This window comes from Vombatus ursinus, unplaced genomic scaffold, assembly GCF_900497805.2.
Source record: "Vombatus ursinus unplaced genomic scaffold, bare-nosed wombat genome assembly UNPS02014812.1, whole genome shotgun sequence".
Taxonomy (NCBI): domain Eukaryota; kingdom Metazoa; phylum Chordata; class Mammalia; order Diprotodontia; family Vombatidae; genus Vombatus; species Vombatus ursinus.
Genome location: NW_020954590.1, coordinates 7245773 through 7267963, shown reverse-complemented (window position 1 = coordinate 7267963; position 22191 = coordinate 7245773). Strand labels below are relative to the sequence as shown.

The 22191-nt window shown below is 38.4% G+C and overlaps 1 protein-coding gene across 1 annotated transcript in view; it reads right to left on the bottom strand.

Annotated features, from left to right (window-relative positions):
* Positions 1-484: 484 nt before the first annotated feature.
* Positions 485-22191, bottom strand: part of LOC114053675 (clavesin-1) — a 184563-nt gene continuing 162856 nt past the window's right edge. Inside the window, exon 5 of the mRNA XM_027876783.1 lies at positions 485-572. Coding sequence (XP_027732584.1) covers positions 485-572 — 88 coding nt within the window. The remainder of the gene's footprint in view (positions 573-22191) is intronic.

The following is a 22191-nucleotide window of genomic DNA, read 5'->3' as shown; positions in this document are numbered from 1 at the left end:
AATGAAAATTATTGCAGATGCTTTTGTTTCATGGCTTTGCACTATACTAAATCTGAAAATTGTATCTTTACAGTTTAATTTGGACATATGTTGTTTGAAAAAAACACTCACTTTTTCCCAATATGATATATGAGGAGAAATGTCCAAAATGTAGTTTATGTATGTGAGCAAGGAATTAATAAGTCCAACCCTTTTTGATCCTTTTAATACCATAAATGTAAAATAAAAATTGAAAAAAAAATTGTTCCTGGTTTAAATTAATGTCTTGCTTCATCCTTGTGTCCTTCACTGAAAAAGAAATCCCTCCAGTCTTTGTTTAACTTTGGCTGCTCAGACAGATGGCTGGTGACGATCGTTATTGTCAACAGAAGTGGAGGACCTTTTGTCAAGCAAGATGTGTGCCTGTGGGGATCAGTTAAGCATGTGCTTCATAGGTGACAGGTGCCACTGAAGGCTGGTAAGATGTATTTTGGTGACTTAGAATTCAGTCCAGAGCCAGGAGTGGTTGGGTGTTCTCATTCTCTCCCTTTTCCTCGTGTTTCAATGTCCCAGCTTCCACAACAGACTGAGACCTGTAAAGGTTTAAGGGAAGGTTGGGGAGGAGGGAAAAAAGGAAAAAAAATTGCTTGTTAATTGTTTACGAACAAAAAATTGCTTACTACTGACAAGTGGGAACAATTATGCAGCTTTTCTGGGCAATCATATATTAGCTGTCATTTGCTCTACATAATATGGTTTTTTTTTGTTTGTTTTGGTCTGGACTTGTGATTTGATCCATTTGGAGAATTTGCTGATGTGGAAACTCCCTTGATTAGCAACTGTCTGTAATTTATAGTATGTGAGAGTGGCTTGGGGCACTGGAAGTGGCTTACTTGCTATGGTTACAGTCAGTAAGTGTCACAGACAAGTTGTGAACCCAGATTTCCCAGATCCCAGGGCCATCCCTCTATCTACCAAAGCAGGCTTTATCTCATAGAGTCTACAGCCTAATCAAACACACACTAATCATTTCATTATCTAGCATGGCAATAACCAGAGATTCTCTTAAGACTGTCCAGTTTTTCGTGTAAGCCTGATGATGAATTGTGTCTCTGAGGCCTGGAACTTAAGTTCGTACAGGATAATCACCCACTGATTGGCCACCAAGGAATTTTTTTTTTTCATTAACATCACAACTAATGAAGCAGAGTAGAAAATGCTGCACTGGGAAGCTTCAAGTATGGAGTCTAGGCACTAGTTTAGACAGAGAGCTCAATCTCTCTAACCCTCAGTGTCTTTGCTTGAAAAACAAATGGTGGTCTTGACAGTTGCTAAGGGCCCTTCTTAGACATCACTGTAACTGCCATTTATTAAGCACCTACTATGGGCTGCTCACTGTGCTAAGCGTTTTACAAATCTGAGCTCATTTTATCCTCACAACCACCCTTTGAGATAGGTGTTATTATTCCCATATTACAGTTGAGAAAACCGATACAAATAGAGTTTAAGTGACTTACCAAGATCACACAGCTAGTAAGTATTCTGAGTTCCAAATTGAACTGAGTTTTTCCTAACTCCAGGTCCAGTGCTCTATCTACTGTACCACTTAGTTGCATCTAAAATTCATTAACTCAGCATTTTGAGTTGCACAGATTTAAGCATTAAAATTTTTAAAAAATATTTTCAATAGCTAGGCAGACCATTTTATTCTCCAGATAATAATTTCTAACTTCTGGTTTATCTTCTCTCGGAGTAATGTTCATTTCCTCCTCAGTGTTCCTAATAAAGATTTGAGTGGAAATTATTTTTCAGCTTTAAATGCTACATACCAAAACCTCGTCCACCATAAGCACTGAACAAGTGCTTACCAACTAAAAATAGTTCCTTCAAGTCTTCAAGGAAATGGTAGCTTTGGAATGACTCAAGTGGGCAAAATTCACAATTTAAAATTATGCTCATAAGTAGCCTCGGATTCTGCTGAAATGAAACCCCAATCCATTTCAAAGAGTCAGTGTGGACTCTCCCTAAAGCTACATACCAATCAAGATGGCCCCACTGTAAGCTTTAAAAATAAAGTGGACTTATTAGTGAGTACAATAATAATAGCCCATGTTTGTATAGTCCTTTGAAGTTTACAAAGTACTTACAGCAAACCCCCTCCTCTCCAACACTTGTCTCCGATATACATACACCAGAGGTGGTACCAGTATTATTCCTATATTACAGATGAGAAAACTAAGGTTTACAAAGAGACCAAGTGCCTTGCTCAAAGTGTTATGGCTAGTGAATAGCAGCATACCTCCACACTATATTATGCACCAGAGGGGGCCAGATTTTTTTTTCTCTTGGTCACATATAGATTTAGGATCATCAGATTTAGACTTGGAAGAGGCCATCCAATCCAAGCTCATTTTACAGATGGGAAAACATGAGGTCCAGAGAGGACCTGAGTTCCTATCAGTCTTTGCCACTTACTCTCAATGTGACTGGCCTGTGTTTCCTCATCTACAAAATGGAAGTATGGGATTAGATGACTTAGAAGATCCTTTCAGTTCTAAATCTATGCTCCCTATGATCCTAAGAAAGTTTTCTCAAGTTCATAGAGGTCAGACAATAAGTGACAGAATCAGGTTTGGAACCCAGGTCCTCTGACTTAAAATCCAGGGGTCTTCTGAAGTTAGCATGCTACCATCTGTGTTTAATTATGTTTCCCAGTTGGAGTAGGAAGGAGGGAGGCATGGAGTGAAGTAGATAAGGTAGAACAGAAAGATTAAAAACTGAAAACTATTTCCAACAAATAACATTTGTTGACACTTCATGGCAAACCTTTATCAAATGAAACAAATTAATAGTCCCCCTCCCTTGACATTTTTGAACAACATGCATAACTAGATTAACTTACCATCACCCTTAGTTTCTACAACATAAATAATTACCAAAATAGAGGGATTCCACTACTCAATATTTCCAGAGAAATTAAAATGTACTTCCTCTGTTTTCATGGAGAATTTGCATCTGTTCATGACATGGCAAATGATGGAACACTGAAGAGATGCTTACATTATTCCCACAGCTTTCCCTGCTATTCATTTGGCAATCACTGCAGGAAATCTCCGAGCTCTCAAATGGTGCAAGTCCAAATAAAATACAGACTGGCACTATTGGCAGACCAAATTGATTTGCAGTGGAAGATTCTAAAGCAATAACCTGAAACAACCTAGCATTATGTACAAGGTATCCTAGTGATGAATAGACAGCATGTCTCTATAATGGCTTTACAAAAACCATCTCAAGATTACAACTAATCTTTATTAAGTGCCTACTGTGTGCACAGCTGTTGTTAGCCCTTCCTTCTTGGAAGAGGACCATGACATCAGGGAGGTGATTCCATGACATGCAAGTGAATTGAATTTAAAAGAAGAAGGGCTGTGCAAAATCACCAGCCTCATTTTCTCCTTTGGAGTCATCTGGATTCAGTGGTGAGATATACTTGAGGATGACTGGGGATTGTCCTGGATGCAGTGGGAGACCTTGGCCTTTTTAAGCTAAGGTCTTTCTTTAACAGGTCTCAGTTTGACTAAGGCAACACCCTTCCAGTGATTAAGGGTAGGTAAGAAATGAGGCAAAGAATGGCCTCTTTGCCTCTTAGAAAGAAAGAAAGAAAGAAAGAAAAAGAAAGAAAGGAAGGAAGGAAGGAAGGAAGGAAGGAAGAAAGAATGAGAAACAAAGAAAGAAAAGAAAAGAAATAATTCTAGGAGGGGAAGACCTCAGGGTTTCTGGCCAAAACAGAAACAATTGCTATTTACATTCACTTTGAGCCAATCAGGCCCAAATAATGACCAAAGTGGGGCTTGGCCTGGGACCTATTGTTGGCCAATCAATGAGAGCTAAAATGATTTGGGTTTAAGGTGTGATTCTTAAGAAAAAAAATGTTTTAGAGATCAAAATTTACATTCCTTTGGGCAGAGTACCTTGGACCCAGAAAAGAAAAGGAAAGGAAAGAACTGTGTTACCCAACATAGTTCCAGCTGGGTCCCCAGTGGGGCAACTCCTCTTTCTATTCATAGAGGTTGTTGTTTGTCCTTCACTCTCAAAGAGGACCATGATATGAGGGAAGTAATTCCATGATATGCAAGTGAATTGGATTTAAGTGAAGAAGGGCTGTACAAAGTCACCAACCTCACTTTGTCCTTTGGAACCATCTCAGTCCAGTGGTGAGATATAGATCAGATAGTCCTGAATGCAGTGGGAGGCCTTGGCCTTTTTAAGCTAAGGTCTTTATCAAGTCTTACTACTATGGACTGAAGTTATGAAAACAAAAATGAAACATTCCCTTACATTCTACTGAGGCTTGAGACACTTGAGAAAAGCTGATAAACACATCAGTATGAGTCATTCAACCAGTCACAGATAAAAAGAGGGGATTGGATTTGAAAACCCCTAAGGTCCCTTCTAGCCCCAAATCTATCACCCTATGATCCTGAGTATGCACTCATACAGGGACAGAGAAAAAAATCTGGGTCAAAAGGGCTGAGAAAAGAAGAAATAAGCAGATATTAACCATTTGCTATGTGCCAGGCACCATGCTAAAATCTTTACAAATATTATCTCACTTAATCCTCATTAACCCTGGGAGGTAGGTGTTCTTTCTATCCCTATTTTATAGTTAAGGAAGCAGGCAAACAGGATAAGAAACTTGCCCAGGGTTACACAGCTGGAGTGTCTGAGGCAAGATTTAAACTCCTGACTCCAGGCACAGTGCTTCTTGCATTGTGCTACCTAGTTTCTCCTAAGGAGAGATACCTCATAGAAGAAAAGGAGAACAAGAATCTACACATTTTTACCTGGCTATTATCTTTTTCAAACAGTCATTATGGACAACACGGTCTCTCCTCCTCATGTAACTGATGGGGATCCATGTCTTTTGGATCTGGACCCCAAAAATGAAAAGCCCTAGACCTTCCCACATGGCCAAATCTCTGGCATTTGCCTGAGGCTATAATTTTATCAACTGGCCTTTCATCATTGCCTAAGCCCAATCTCCCAATTCTCTGTTCCCCTTAACCTAGCCTAACCCTCCATTGTCTTAGGGCCCTATGGCCACCTGGTCACTTCCCACCCATCTAGGTTCCATTCTTCCTTGGCCAAGTGGTCCAGGTCCTGGCAGCTCTGTTACCTCCAGTCACCCCAGACTACTTGGCCACTCCTAGATCCCTCCCACAGTCTTTCTGTATATAAAGTCCATCTGACCTCCATTAAGGTGCTCAGATTCTTAAGATCTGGCCTGCTTGCCTTAGCCATACAAATGCCTAGATTCCTTAACGGTCTGGCCAATATGGCGGATTCTTTAAATCTCACCCACCCCAAATCAATGTTCTAATAAACCTTGTCTTTGGCTGAAAGAAGGCTTGGGTCGAATTCATTTGGGCAGGACCCACGTGTTGTGATTTTGGGGTCCCAGCACCCCTAAGCCTCTAATCTCAACATAACCATGACATTCACTGTGTCATCAACAGAGAAAGGGAAATTGAAGCAAGGAGTGATCTGTGGAGTTGTTCTGCTGGTGCTGCAGGTAGGGAATCCAATAAAGGAAGTCATTTACCTCGATGTAGCCAAATGAAAACTATCACACCCCTGTAGTAGGACAACATGCTGAGCCATAACTACAGTTGAATTGCTGGGGCTTTGCTGTCCAACACCAACATCCAGGGGCCATGCTCCCCTGCTACACCAGTCCAGATGCACCATCTTGATGTCTCAAATAAATTGATACTTCTGTGATTCAGTCATTGCAACTTTACTCTCTCTCCCCTATGTCCAACCCTAGGAACCTGTTGCCACAGCAAACTTCTTTCAGGGTCCAGGAAAATAAACTTCTTTGAGAAATGGACTGCCCCTTCAGCCATGGTTGGACTACCCCTTGCCCCTATGCATCATCCCGCCCTCCTCTGTACCACCTCCGTTCATTGTACTGCATTGACAATGATGATTAGGTTAAAAGCCCTAGAGCCCTTGGAATATCAGCTCTCCACATTACTAGCCCTGCTTTGAGAGAAATGATTGTTTTTCCCCTTGTATTAATAACCAATTATTAAATTAGGATCAAGGTTTCCCCTTCCTATTTCCTCATTCAGAAAACAGAAACCCTGTGTAGGTTATTCAATCAGTCACTGCTGATAGATGAGATTGCCCAAATCCTTTGGGTACATACTTCTCAATTTTGGGTGGGATCCCACCCATAGAAGACCTTGCACACAGAATCCAATCTAGGCAAGTTCTTGGAAATAAGCCCCTGTCCTTGGAACCTTCCATTAGATTTTATGGTCATCCAGCTTATGAAGGGAAAAACCAACCAGAGTGGTCTGGGTGGAGATGAATTCTGGAGGGGGTTGAGTCTCATGATTGGCTCATGTTCTCAGCAGGAGGGGCTGAAGACTTTTTGCCCACCTCCTCATTAATATGTCTACCCCCTTCATTGATCGTTAACCAATCAGAGTTGATTTCTACCCTCAGCGACACCCCCTTTTCCAAAGACTTTTAAGCATTTAATGTTCTGGGGTGGGAGGATCTTTAGTTATGAGACTGACCTCAACTTATTGATTATTTCCTAGCCACAAATAATAAATTGATTATTACTACCCCAGAAACTATATCTCTTGGATTTTTCATTCTCAGCTTCCAGCCCAACCCCGGTAGCCATCATGCTGGGAAGCAATCCGTGTGAAAGTGTGACCTGGAGATTTCCTCTTTGGGTACTACAGCCCTTGCCTTCTCTGTAGCCCTAGCTACTAACAACCTGGAAAAGAAAATTCTCACAACCACAGTCCTTGGCACTGTCAAGTGGTTCGTTGTCAGAGACAGCTATGAAGATAACCTTTGATATGCCATTGTTCTGACCTAGTATTAAGGGGCTGCTCTTACTTAAGCTCTTACCCACTAACTGAAATTGAAATTTGGTGAGAGAAATAAAGAGCCATCTTTTATTTAATAAGCTTGAACTCTCTGTACATAGATGCTAGCCATGTCTTCTCTAACCCATAAAGTGACCGGGGAAGGGGTGGGGGAGAGGCAGTAAAATTTTCATTCTGTGTTTTCAAGTTCTTCAGTTATTTAACTTCTTGCTAATGGTCATCCTTATGTTACTATTAACCTGCCTCAGAGGAATCATAGGATCACAGATTTCAACTTAGATGGGACCTCAATGGCCACCAAGTCTCACCCTTCATTTTAGAGATGAGAAAACTGAGGTATAGGCAGATTAAATGACTTGTGCAGTCATACAACTGCTAAGTGCCCAAAGCAGGATTTGAACCTAGGTCTTATGAATGTAAAATCCAGTGCCCTGTCCACTGCATCTCAAAGAATCACAGAATTGCAAGCAAGTAAGAAGGTCAGGGCCCTCTTCCTCAAGCCTCATTCAAATCATGAATCTCTTCTGTAAAACCTGCAGATGGTCATTCACCCCTTGCTTAAAGACTCCTAGAGCTGGGAACTCATTATTATCAGAAGTGGCTCATTCCATTTGGGGACAGCTCTAATTTTTAGGAAATTTTTCATTGTATCAAGTCCCATTCAGCACCATCTTAACATTCATTGCCACTACAATGCTCATTTTACACAACTGGGGACAAAAACAAATAACCAAACTCATAGAAATGATTAATGAAGGCATTTATCTCCTTTAATAAGCTAGCAAGATTTTTTCTCATTAAAATGAACACATTAAAAACCATCTTTCGCTATGTTAATGAAAAAATTAGCCGATGATGTTTTGAATAGAGTATAGAAAGAAACAGTCCCAATTACTGGGCATTGAAAAGGAAAAAGTTTGCCATTTTACAAAAAAAAAAAAAAACTTCTGAGAAAGAACCCAGGCATTCCCATCACTATACCTCTTCTTTTTCTGTAGCATCGTTCTGATTCATTCATTAATAGAAAGAATACTGGTAGATCACAAGCTCCTTGAAAGCAGGGACTGGGTTTTGTTTTTCTTTCTGTCACCAGCATTGTTCCTGGCACATAGTAGAAGCTTAATGAATGTTTATCAACTAATAGAAATCATGATTTTGAGATCTGACTGTGACACTACTGGGCAAGTCATGTAACTTCTCTTATCCCCAGTTTCTTCATCAATAAAATGGTGATAATATTTGCACTACTAATCATGATAGAATGTAGCTTTTTGAAGGGACTGTTTAATTTTTATGTTTATATCCCTAGCACCTAGCACACATATATCATGCCCTTAATACTTACTTGTTGACTGAGCAGTTAGTTGATAGTAGACTGTGAGGAAAGCAGAGTGAAAAACTTTAAAGTACTGTATACACAGGAACTATTAAAAATTCAGCAAGTGTTAAGTAAGGGATTACTATACTCAAAGCACTGTGTGTGGTAGGGGATATAAGGATGGAGAAGAAGGAGGGTGAAATAACAAAGTTTCGGTCCTCAAAGAGCTTACATTCTAATAGATTTAAGACTTTATATAATTTAACATTTAGAACTTTTGCAATATCTTCAAGAGAACTGGTGTCATCCATTATATTTATTGCATCTCTTATAACACTGTCTATAGGATAAAATACAGACTCATTATCCTGTTATTCCTTTTATGCCTTCTGTTTTCAACCAAAATGGTCTATTAGCCATTCTATGACCCCATCCAGCCTTCTACTATTTCTGTGCATTTTGCTCTAGTCCTCCATGACTGAAATGGACTCTCTCTATGTCTCTACTGATAAAAATCCTTCTCTTCTTTTAAGGTTCATCTCAAATACTACCTTGTTCATTAAACCATCCCTCTTCCACTCTTCAGGAAGCTCCCCTCACTTCTCTAATCTTTCCTGTTTTTCCTATGCATTTGTCATAGTCTAACTTATATTGAACCTTTTGGGTACATTTCATCTCTCTCTGCTCTTTGAGAGGAGAATCTTAATTAATTTTTCTCTTTTGTCTTCCCAGTACATTTCAGAGTGCCCTACATATAACAAGTACTTAATAACTGTTTGTTGAATTGAATGAAAAGGAAATAGAATGAAAGGGAATTGATGAAAAGCAAACACAGACTGTCCTTTCCTTTAGGGATGATTGTATTACTGCTTGCATTTATCTTCATAGTCCTCATGATTACATAACCATAGAGCCCCATTTTCAATCACCAGTAATCCAAAAAGCCAAATGATTGCTATGCCCTGTAGATTTCAATATAATAGAATATTCTAATGGAGAAATGAGTGATGTTAAAGTAACATGTATAGAAAAAAACACTCTGGTTTCCAGAACAGTGGTCTGTCACCACTTGTGCTGGGAAGTTCAGAGAGCTAGGGAGACATCTGATAAATTTGGATTTTTCTAACTAGCTGTGTGACCCTGGGCAAGTCATTTAACCCTGATTGCCTTAGTTTCCTCATCTGTAAAATGAGCTAGAAAAGGAAATAGCAAACCACTCCAGTATCTTTGCCAAGAAAGCCCCAAATGTGGTCATAAAAAGTTGGACATGACTGAAAATGACTGAACAACAAAAACAACAGTTTAGAATTTGGAACTACTCAGATGAGGGATTCAATTACATTTATAATGTCCAAAGATAAGAAGAACATAATTTCATGATATATTTGGTCGTTTCATTTTACAGTACTCATTGATGAGCATTTTTTGTCATAAGTCAGCATTTATTATTTAAGTTGAACAGGTTATGAAGGGAGTGGGGGGCACATTCAGAACAGAGAGTCCAAGGTGGGGCTCCAGAGGAGAGGGAAGAAGGGAGGAGACAGGGATATGAGAGCTTCTCATCTACGTCTGCTCTAGAAGGGGCTGATCCTGATTTCTGAGCATTGTTCCAGGGCACACAATGAAGCACAGGATAGGGTGAGGTTCCAGGTGCCACAGGTTTAGGAAACATCAAGGGGTGGCCAAAGTTACACATCCAACCAGAGGTGGTGGCTGGGATTCTCCTTGGATGAGCAGCACCACTTCCTTTTAGGAAGTGAAGCATAGTGATAAGTTCCATCCCACTTATTCAGCTCTTATGAAACATTCTTGTAGTTAAAGTTTTTGCGCTAAAGAATTCTTTCATCTTCTTTCTAACTTCTTGTACTTTGCTTCCAGTTTTTTTGTTTTTGAATATGAATCCAACTTGTAAGCTGCCTGTTCAAGAGAAGGCTGAAGTGCTGCATATTTCTGGTTTAAGTCGTTTAGGTTTCTGCTTATGTTTACTGCATTATCTTTCTTTGCTAGATACGTCAAGCTAGTCAGTTTGTCCATATTTTCCAGAAGTTTATTGTTTTCACTGGTGGCTGTCAGCTTGCCTGTAAGGTATGTGGCCATTTTATAGAACATGTCCTGGCACGGCCCCGTGATTTCCACCTCTGTGGGTTCTGTGGCCCCCTCGGCCATCTCCACCATGGCATCGTCTAAGCCAGGGAAGGGAGGAAGGAGAAAAGATGGAGGGAATGATGGTGGAGTGAGTGGGGATGGAGAGGAAGGGAGAGGGCAGAAGAGAGAAGGGGAGAGGAGGGGAGAGGAGGGAAGGAAAGAAGGAAGGGGAGAAAAAGGAAAGGGTGAAGAGTCAGAGAGAGAGGTAAGAGGAGGCGGATGACGGATTGCCCAATAAGCATTTATTTAAAAAAAAACCACACAAATGATAATTATAGCTAACATACCAGAATCTTGTGCAGACGATGAGGGGAAATTCTTGCTAAAAAAAAACTTGCTAAGATCCTCCAAATTAAATATGTATACATTGATAACTGCTGGTTTAAGTACAAAGATGAAGATGGGAAGACAATGAAAATATGTTAGAAAGCATAGTTCAAGAGAAGGAAATAAGAGAGCTCCAAAGATTGGAAGCTACAAAAAAGATGAACATTCCTATATCATTTATAACTTCTATAAGAAAAAAGCAAGAGGCACCAGATATGATAAGCACCAAATAATATCTTTAAGATGAAAGCGATTGCATTTGAACACCTGGGAAATAACTAGTTACTAACATGAGTCATTTCTGAATGAATTTCCTATGTATATTAAGATCATTGACTCATTTTAAAAAAGGTCAAATTTGATACCAAATTAGAAGAATAAAAATTTGAAGAAAGGGTATATATTTGAGGCAACTCCAGCATGACTTATTTAAATAATATCTTGATGAGGAAATAAAAGACAACGACACAGACTATTACTCTTTCCTAAGGAACTTTAGCAGATGCAAATTGAAAACCACAAGAAGATATTTGGGAGCCTCAGTTCTGCCTTGGACAACAACCATTTCCTTCATTTTCTCTTCAATTCATATTTTGCTTCTGTCCTCTCAGCCAGGAAGAATGGCTTTTGAGCTACAGAAGACAGAATAAAAGTGACTAACAAGGGCTTGATAGCCAAGATAAATCAGAAGATAATAAGTTAGATCTAGTTATCCTTGATAAATTCAAGCTACAGGACCCAGCTGAACTACATCTCAGACACTGAAGGAAATGGTAGATGTGATGGATGAGCCACTAGCAGTGATATTTAAAGATTCTATAGAAAATATTCCACAGAGTAAGAGTGAAGGAAGTTAAATGTCCTGATTTTCAAAAAAAGTGAAGAGAAGGAAATTTGCCAACTACAGCCCAATGAGCTTGTCTTCAATTCCTGGCAAAATTCTAGAACCTATTACTAAAGAGCTAGTTAGTGAACATTTAGAAAAGAAAATGGTTATTGCAAAAGAAAACACAAAATAAGCAAAGTTTCATTAGAACAGGTCATGCCAGATTAACTTTATTGCCTTCTTTGATAGTGCCTTGAATTGGTGGATCTAAGGAATGTTTTAGTAAAGCATGCCATATTATTCTTGTGTAAAAGATGGAGAGAAGTGGGCCAGATAGTATAGTACAATGAGATGGATTTAGAACAGGTTGACTGACTGGATGCAAAGTGCAATAATTAGTGGTTTGATTCCCCCTTGGCTAGGGGTATCAGTAAAGTGCCCAGAGATCCGTGCTTGACTCTATAATTATTGTTTGTTAAAATTCATATGACACTTTACAATTTGTGAAGCACTTTGCACATGTTATTTCATTTGTTTCTAATTAACATTTTTATTGATATATTTACCATTTTAATATTTTATTGATAACTCAGATCAAGACACAGATGGTGTCCTTTTTCAAATTTTCAGATGACAAAAAATTGGGAGTGATAGCTAACATGCTGCTTAACAAGTTAGAATCCAAAAGTCTTTTGATAGGTAGAACATTGGGCTGAATCTAGTAACATGAAATTTAATGTTTAATGTAAAGTTTTATGCTTTATTTCAAAAATTGATTTCAAAAGTATAAGATGAGGGACGCATGGTTACTCAGTCATTTGACTGAAAAAGATCTAGGATTTTTAATGGCCTTCAAGCTCAATATGAATCAAGAATGAGTGGCATTAACAGGGGTGTAGTTTCCAGGAATAATAAATGATAGTCTCACCATGCTAAATGCCCTGGTCAAACCATATTCATAATATTTTCTTCACTTTGAAAAAATACCTTATTTTATGAAAGACATTGATTAGTTGAGAACATCCATAGAGAACAAACAGAATAAAAGGGCCTGCAGTCTGTGCAGATTGGTTGAAGGAACTGAGGATGTTTAACTTAAAAAAAAAGAAGTTTAGATTTTCAAATTCTAATCAATGCAATGATAAACTATAAGTTCTGAGGACTGAAGATGAAACATGCCACCTACCTCCTACCAGAGAGGTGATGTAATTAAAATGTGAAAAAGATATGTGTTTTTTGATATGGCCAAAATGGGAATTTATTTTATTGTGCTATACATATTTGTGACAAGGGTTTCATTTTGTGTTTTGAATTGGGGGTCATGAAAGGGAGAAATGATAAATACTTGTAAAAGTAAATTAATACTTTTTTTTGGCTAGGCAATGGAGTCAAGTGACTTTCCCAGGGGTCACACCGCTAGTAAGTGTTATGTGTTTGAGGCCGGATTTGAACTCAGGTCCTCCCGAATCCAGGGCCGGTGCTCTACGCACTGTGCCACCTAGCTGCCCCAAATTAATACATTTTTAAAGAGAAAAAAAGAAAAAGGAGATGAGACTAAGGAGAGATATAACAGCTGTCTTCAAATACTTGAAAGGATATCATGGAAGACAGACTTACATTTATTCGACTTGTCCCCAGAGAGCAGAGCAAGGTGCAACAGGGGGAAATTACAAGTAGGTAAACTTAGATACATGGCAGGAAAAACTTCCTAACATTAGAGCTATACAAAAGCAGAATGATATCCCCTGGGAGATGATAACACTTCCCAAATAATATCAAACCAGATAGATGCCCATACGATCAGGTATGTCATAGTTGGAATCCTTTTTCTAATATAGGTCAGCCTCGGTGGCCACTGAAGTCCTTTCCAACTCTGAAATTCTGAGATTTTATAAAAAAATAAAAATAAAAATCTGTGATTCTTTGTCAAGTGGAAAAACACAGAATTCAGGAGTGATTCTAGTTGGACATAGAAACTTGCATTAAAACATTTTATGCAGTATAGTGAAAAATTATGAGAAATATTGCCTTATTAATCTATAAGAAGCAGGGAAAGGAAAATCAAGTTTACAGAAAGAATGGTGAGAGACTTAACTAAGCCAAATCATCCTATGGGCATTAAAGCATAAAACTTGAAAAAAATAATAGCAACAAAAGATGTATAAAGATTGATATCACAAAAAAATCTTTTCTATATCAATCACAGTAGAGCCACTGCATTTGGACTCAAACATTATAACACCAAGACATTCCATGAAGAAATAGAAAGGCAGAGAGAGAGAGAGAGAGAGATCAATCGATTGTTAGAATGAGCAGTCAAACTATACTCAGATACAGTGGTGGTCTATGCTAAAGGAAACACAATTTTGATGAAATTGAAGATTCTACTATCAAGATACTAGAAAGAAGAATAAGCTAAATGTTTGGAAGAAAAAAGCATTGGACTTTATTATAATCAAAAAAGGCATGTAAGAAAATATCAAAAACTATTGACTCGTGTATCTGTTTTCCCATTGCTACAAAATCTTTAAGAAAAGAATCCACACAAGAATAAAGGGCATACTCAATGAAGTTGGAGACAGAACAGGCAGATTTTTACAAGCAATATTCATCACCAGGTCATATTTTTACAGTCATGCAATTGACTGAAAGGTACAGGGAATATAAGATCCCACTGGGTTTACTGTTTCTTTACTATTAAAAAAAAGTATCTGATTCGATAGAGGCATCCCTTCAACAGGACATCTCTGTAATGCCAAAACTTACTATATTCTTTGGAAGATGTAAACAGAGATTACTTTTTTTGATAACCCTATGGTTATTGATATTAAGTAAGCAAAAACATGGTACTGGATTTGATATTTGCCAAAATTTTACTCATGGTTACATCTGTCATAGAATCTTACATGACCACGATATATGAGTAGGAAACTTCTGCTTGGAAAAGAACCATTACAGTTTAAGTTTGCTCAGTCAAATCAAAGACTTATTCCCTGGCTGGTACTGTGATCAATATTCAGCAAACTATTTATAACCCTACTTCTTCAAAATAAACATAGCGATATATTCTCTTCTCATCTTTCTGCCAATTTTTATTACAAAGATGTGATCTATTATAAAAATGATCTTTCAAAGCATACTCTATTAAGGAATACACACACACACACAATTTTAGAGATGAAAAAGTGCATGTGAGCTTACTTGGCATAATAGCTAGCATGCACTTAAATATTTGCAAGTACTTAAAAAATATTATCTCATTTTATCCTTACAACAACCCTGGCAGGTAGGGCTTTTTTTTAATTACCTCTATTTTATACATAAGGAAACTGAGATAGACAGAAGTGACTTGCCCAGGGTCTACAGACATGTAAGCTATTATTTATCATTGTCATGTTCTATTTGCAGAGTGTCTATAATCTCAGTTCATTTTAATTCAACAGCTCTCACGAGGAAATTATGAAGATATTGTAAGAGATCCTTTCATATGTGTATGTATTGAAACTGTCCACCCATGACAGTGAACAATTCTGGCTCTTTTCATCTTTCTCCATAGGTTTTATTCTCCAGGATTTATTTAGCTTTTTGGCTTTCCACTGAATATTCTCATTCTCTTTACCTTAATCCATTTAAAAATGATCATTCCTATGTTATTTAGTCCTATCTGTCTGCTTCCACTGTGGGCATTCTCATGGCCATCACTCCACCCCCCACCTTCTCCATCCTCATTGCTCTGTTGTTCCACAGATCCCATAATTAGAGGAAAATGGTTCTGCTATTATTAAGCCAGAAACAGTATTTTTTTAAAATACGCTATTGGTAGCCAAGTGGAAAGAAGGAAAGGAAAGACAAATTGACCTCCCTTCCCTCTTCTTTTCCCATCCTCTTGATTGAGAAGCAGCAGGAGAGAACAAAGCAAAGCTGAAAGCCATCCAGCCTCTTAGAGCTGCAACATACCTAACCATTTCCTGACTAGGGGCTTGGAGATGTGGTCTTGTTTGTTTTCTTCAGAAAAAAAACTGCATGCTGGAATTAGATGAATGGAGAATATTTTTTTTTAAATCAAGGTTCTTCAATACTTGACAATGGATGGAAGGAAAGACATAATTTGAACTCTTACAGAGTTATCAGGGACTAGGTTCAATCTCTTTAAAACATCTTTGGCTTATACTTCCAACCAGTGCTTCCCTTGGGAACATCAGAATTTGGTTCATTTTGCCTTTACCCTAGAATTTCCTTAGGAACATAAGGATGTGTTATATGCTCCCTAAGATGTCTTAGAGAGTATGTACCATGGTTCCCAATAAGCATCTTAGCTAACAAAGCATCAAATATAGTATGAATTTTATTTAACTATATAGAAAACACAAAGATTCACACCTGGGACCACAAATCATCTAGGCACCTCATTGTTTCTCTTTGGAGGGCTTACATTTTCTCCATGGGCTGACAGCATCCTACAGACTTATTACACATCACCTCGAGACTGAGGTCTTTCTTTGCAGGAAAGAATTTATCTTCCTATGTGGAAGATCCCATCTTCCCTTGGAAACTACACAGTCCACAGTGCTGGCAAAAGAATAGATTACTCCTCCAAGTATAGCTCCATAAGAGGTGCCATGACGTGGTTCTAGTTGGTGTAGTTGGGTCCAGAGCCAAGCAGACAAGTTCAAATCACACCACAGACACTTATTAGCTGTGTGACCCTGGGCAAGTCACTTAACTTTTGCCTGCCTCAGTTTCTTTAATTGTAAAATGGAAATAATAATAATAGCACCTTCTTCACAGGGTTGTTGCAAGGATCAAATGAGATATTATTTATAAAAAAAATGTTTAATCCAGGTCCTGGAATATAGTAGGTATTATGTGTAAACAATTATTCCCTTCCCTCCTATCAAAGCTGCATATATGTGTGTGTATATATATATATATATATATATATATGTAAATGTATTTGTTTCTCAAGAGAAAATCGGCACATATGCATACATAAATTTATGCCTATATGCCCATGTGTGTATACACACATGTATGTGTGCATATACATAATACATACATGTGTATATGTGTGTTGTGTGTATATATACAGTCTGAGGTACCCAAAGCTTTACCTTTAGCATTTTAAAGACAAGGTCCTAAGGGAGAGGAGCTTCTTTGTAAACTGATTCATGGCCCTATTTAGGACCCACTTCTCAGGGTAATGTTTATTAAGTGAGTATATCAGTTTCCAATTGTGAGCCCCCAAAATATGTTCTATCAGTCAAGAGAGACTATAGCAAGAGCATGCATAGGGGTGCTCACTATAAATGTGGATATATAAAACTATATCTAGATCTATATGGAGTCTCTCTTGAGCAGCCCAGTGTGCTTGTAGGGTGCCCAGACAATTCAAAATAGGGCTACCCATTTGAAATCTTACCTAAGAAGCAGATCCTCAATAGGGCCATGAATCATTTTACAGGGAAGTTGCTAAAGATCTTTAATATCCCCTCCTTGTGACCTTGCCCTTAAAGATAAAACTGTGGACACCTTAAACCCAATGGAATAATTGAATTTAAAGTGGGAGCCATAAAAAATCTGGAAAACTTGAAACTAGTTTAACTCACATTCCATTTTTTTGTGAGGATGATTTTGAGTGGGTCTTGTATTATGTATACTGTTTAAGATTTCTTTGTACCTAGATCTAATTTTCAAGCAGTCCCATTACATTTGACCAAATTAATCCTATGAGAGACATTTGCTCCTTGCTAGATATCTCTGAGCAAGAATCATCATGAATGTATTACTCATACTTTCTATTCCTTGTGGTCTGTATCTGTGACTTCGTTAGTAAATGGAGCCTTCCAGTGAGAAGACTCCTTTTACCAAGCAGATCAACACTATCTCTGAAACTTACAATCTTGGAGTTAGTTGCCTGCAGACCCTAAGTGATTTGTTTTGGGTCACAATAAGCCAATTTGTTTCAGAGGTAGGATTTGAACCCAGGTCTTTCTTACCTCCAAGGCTGACTCTTTATCCACTACACCATATTTTCTTTTAATGCGCAAAAGGTTTGTCAATATCCAGTCACATGCTCATACAGAAGGAAGGTTTCCAGCCAAGACCTCTTTTGTTTGGAATAAATCTCTTTCCATATCGTATAATTTCATTGTGATATACAGGTACTCTAGAGTTCAGGTCATCAAACAAAGTCTTGATGAGCCTTCTTTCAGAAGAGAAAGGCATCAAGCTCTATAGAATACAATGTGGCTAATCAATCCATTTTCTTGTGAAACTGGACTCAGTTATAGTCCCCCCACCACCCCACTCCCTCAAACCTCTCATCTATTCTTACTGGTCCTATTTTTTTAACAGCTCAAGGCTATTCATCTTCTAATTATATTCTGTTATATATAATTATTATATAGTTATATTATATTTTATTATATAATATATATTGTTATATATTATATGTGTATTTCTATTTATAGAAAAGTGAGAGAACCAGCCCTCTACCCCCACTTTTATTTGTAATTTGCCCTCATTCATTTTCTTATTGAAAAATACACAATATAGATTTTCTTTCTCTCTGATGCTGCATAGCTCCTTAGACTATGTCTTGGAAGAGGTTGGCCTCCTCATTCCTGTCACAGAAAAGAAAGCTATCCAGTAGCAGGAAATAAATCCATGTCTGCTACACAAATGATGATCAAGTCACACCAGCCATTGTTCAGCCAGGAGTCGACCAATACTGTTTTTCCTTGGTTTTTCAAAACATGAGCAAGCCCCAGGCAGCAGCTACAAAAGACTTCAGCAGCTAATAATCAACATAAAATACTCCACATTTACAGCCATTCCCAAGGGACCTTGTTTCCAGGTATGGTGATGTGTTTCTGGAATAAGCAGATTGAGTAAGGGTGACACAAAGAAGCTGAGAGCTTCAACCCTATTAGAACTGGCAACCAGACACCAAAGAACTTCGCATACAGTAAAGACTCTTGAGTTCATTATGATGTGGGGAATTTATGAAGAGGGACATTAAAAGATTTTTATTGAATGTAACATTAAAGAAGCATCTGTTTCCCACTTGCACAATAAAATGGGCCACTCCCTCTAGCGCTTGAGAGACAAGGTCTCCACTGTTCCTGGATAGCCACCATCTCCCACATCTTCATACGGATTTTATTTTATGATGATGTATGACTTCTGCCGGAAATAGGTAGTTATCCTGAAATTGCATAAAATGCAGACTATAAAAAGAGAAAAACGTGCTGAAAAATTACTAAGGTCAAGGCTAAACCTATTAGCAGCTGAATGCAGTCAAATAACTGACTGTATGCCTCCCTAGCTGGGATGGGGGAACAAAGGTGGCTTGCTATTTCCTCCTGATTTGACAGAGCAAGGAATTACTCCCTCAGGAACCTGAATATCTCTGTGGAACAGAGTCAGTGTGAAAAGTCATTTCTCTCATGCAACTGCCTCACATCTTCCACTTAGGATCTCTTAGGGGTGAGTAAGGGACACATATGTGTGGTAGAAACCTAGGTTGAGGCTAAATTATTATTTAAATATAAAAAAGATTACACGAATCTTTCTAACTATATCTCTTAGTCTAACTGAAGAGTCACAGCCAAGTTATGACATGACATAATTGGGAGTGACCCAGAAACACTGGTTACCTACACAGGTAGATAGGTCACACTGATTGATTAGATTCAAAATTATGGCTATCAGGCACGAGTCTCAGAACTATTTTCTGCCACACAGTTTTGTGCAATCAAATGTGAGAATACAGCTGAAGTTATGAAGTTACGTGGCATAGTGAAAACTCAAGAGCAATTGAAGCCCACCCAGTGCCTGGGCACTGGGGGGTAGTAGGCACTTAACAAAAATTTACTGACTGACTCAGGAGCACATAATAGCACAATGATAAATGCAAAAATTCTAACCACTGGGGGAATTATTAGATTAAAAACTGCTGAGGAAACTTGAAAGCAGATTAGGAGAAGTTGGGTTTAGTCGGTGCCCAGGGGCACACAGCTAGTAAGTGTCTCAGGTGGAATTTGACCTCAGGTCTTCCTAACTGTAGACCAGCTCCATCTTTGCCACCCAGCTGCTTCTAGCTGAAAGCCAGTAATTGGTACCAAATAACTAATGTGATTCCTGACCCAACTGAAAGTCAGAGCTGCCTGATCTAGGAAGGCGTTTTAAGGCTAGGGGGAGTTTTCAAAGGCTATTTCCTTCAAGTCTCAGTTAAAGTGCCACTTCTGACATGAAGCCTGATCCCCACAGTTGCTTGCACCCATCTTACACTCCCAAAATTACTTTGTATTTAATTCATATATATTTTATATTTACTTATTTATGTTCATGTTGTTTCATCCCAATGTAATATAAGCTTCTTTACAACATGGACCATTTTATTTTTGTCTTAGTATGTGCAGGATCTGATACATAAGAGGCAATTAATAAATATTGGCTAAAACTCAAAATGTCCCAAACTGAATTCATTTTCTGGTGTATTCCTCATGACCTCACACATTTGCTATGACAATAGCCTGCTGCTTTGTCTGACTGCCTCAAGTCCCCCCCCTACTCTGATCCATTGTCCTCTCAGCTGTCACATTTATTCTTCTGAAGTACAGATCTGACCGTGTCACCTTTGTATTCAATAAATTCCAGTGGCTCCCTATTACCTCCAGGATCAAATACACAATTCTTTGTTTGGTATTCAAAGCCCTTCACAACTTGGTCCCCTCCTCCCTTTCCAGACTTCTCACACCTTACTACACCCTGTTCACTCTGTACTCCAAGATCTAGTGGCACTGGCCTCTTTGCTGTTCCTGGAACAAGAAACTGCATCACCCAACTTCAGGCATTTTCACTGGTCGTTCCTCATGCATAGAATACTCTCCTTCCTCATCTCTGCTTCTTGAGTTCCCTTTTCATTGTTATTGTTGTTGTTGTTGAATCATTTAAGTCACACCTGACTCTTTGTGACTCCATTTTGGGGTTTTCTTGGCAAAGATACTAGAGTGGTTTGCTATTTCCTTCTCCAGCTCATTTTACAGATGAGGAAACTGAGGAAAATTGGGTTAAGTGACTTCCCAGGGTCACACAGCTACTAAGTGTTTGAGGCTAGATTTGAACTCAGGAAGATGAGTCTTCCTGATTCCAAGCAAGGCCTCTATCCACCATGCCACCTATCTGCCCTCGCCTGACTTCTTTGGCTTCTTTCAAATCCCAAATAAAATCATACATATGTACATACATACATATGCATATATATGTCTTAGATAAAAACATCTATGTAGATGTTTTCACGTTCTCTCCACATTATACTGTGAGCACCATTTTACCTTTCTTTTTTTCTTTACCTTTTCTTTGCCTCTATTTTACCTTTCTTATTGTATGAATGAAAAGAAGAACTCAAATGTGAAAGATAATACAGTCAGGATTGAAGTAAGTTGCTAACTGGATAGTAGGGTTGGGGGAGGGAAAAGGAGAAACAAGAGAAGTTTTCAATTTTTGGATGACCAGGAGTATGAAGTTCTCATGAATAGAAGTTGGGAAGCAAGGAGAAGGGGCTGGTTGAGCAGAGTAACTTAATGCTTTCAGTTTGGAACATGTTGAATTTGAAGTACAAATGAGATATTCGAATTGAGTAGGCAGTTAAAAATAGGAGTCTGTAACTTGGGAGAAAGGTTGTGGCTAGTGATGACCAAATGGGGATCATCCCCCTGGAGGTGGCAGTTGAAGCCATACAGATTGCCACAGCAATCAGGGGATCAGAAAAACTCAGAGTCGAAAGGTAACTTAAATGCTATCTAGTTAAACCTATACTTGAAGCCTCTGGTTTTTTTTTTTAATTTTGAACTGCTCTGCTTTTTTTCCCCCACTTAACAGTATTTTATTTTTCCCAATTACTTGTAAAGATAATTTTCAACATTCACTTTTATAAGATTTCGACTTCCAAATTTTTTTCTCCATCTCTCTCTTTCCCTCCCCCATCCCCAAGATAGCAAGCAATCTGATTTAGGCTATATGTGTACAATCATATTAAACATATTTCCACATTAGTTGTGTTGTGAAAGAAGAATCAGAACAAAAGGGAAAAACCACAAGAAAGAAAAAAAAAGAGAAAATAGTATGCTTGAAGCCCCTGTTATGATACCTTCAACCAGTGGTCATTCAACTTCTGCCCAAAGACTTCCATTGAAGGGAGGTCTATACTTTTGAAGCTGGCCAATTCTACTTTTGGATAGTTGTCATTGCTAGGAAGCTGTTTTTGTTTTTTTTTTCCTTAAATCAGTCCTTAATCTACCTATCCATGACTTCTATTCATAGAGGGAAAGGAAGAATGAAAGGGTACTGTAACAGAACCTTTCAGGAATAGTAAATCTACTCTTCTCCCCTTCCAGCTTCAGACACACCAGGTGCCTGTGGATATTTATTGACATCTGCTGTGCATATATGTTGTTGGTGGTGGTGGTGGTGAGCCATCTCCTACCCTACTTGACCCCATAGACTTTTATCCATAGGGTTTTCTTGGCAAAGATACTGCAGTGATTTGTCATTTCCTTTTCTATGTGCCCCCATTTTATCAATGTGGAATCTTAGGCAAACAGGTCAAGTGACTTGCCCAGGGTCACATAGCTAGTAAGTGTTTGAGGCCACATTTGAATTCAGATCTTCCTGACTCCAAG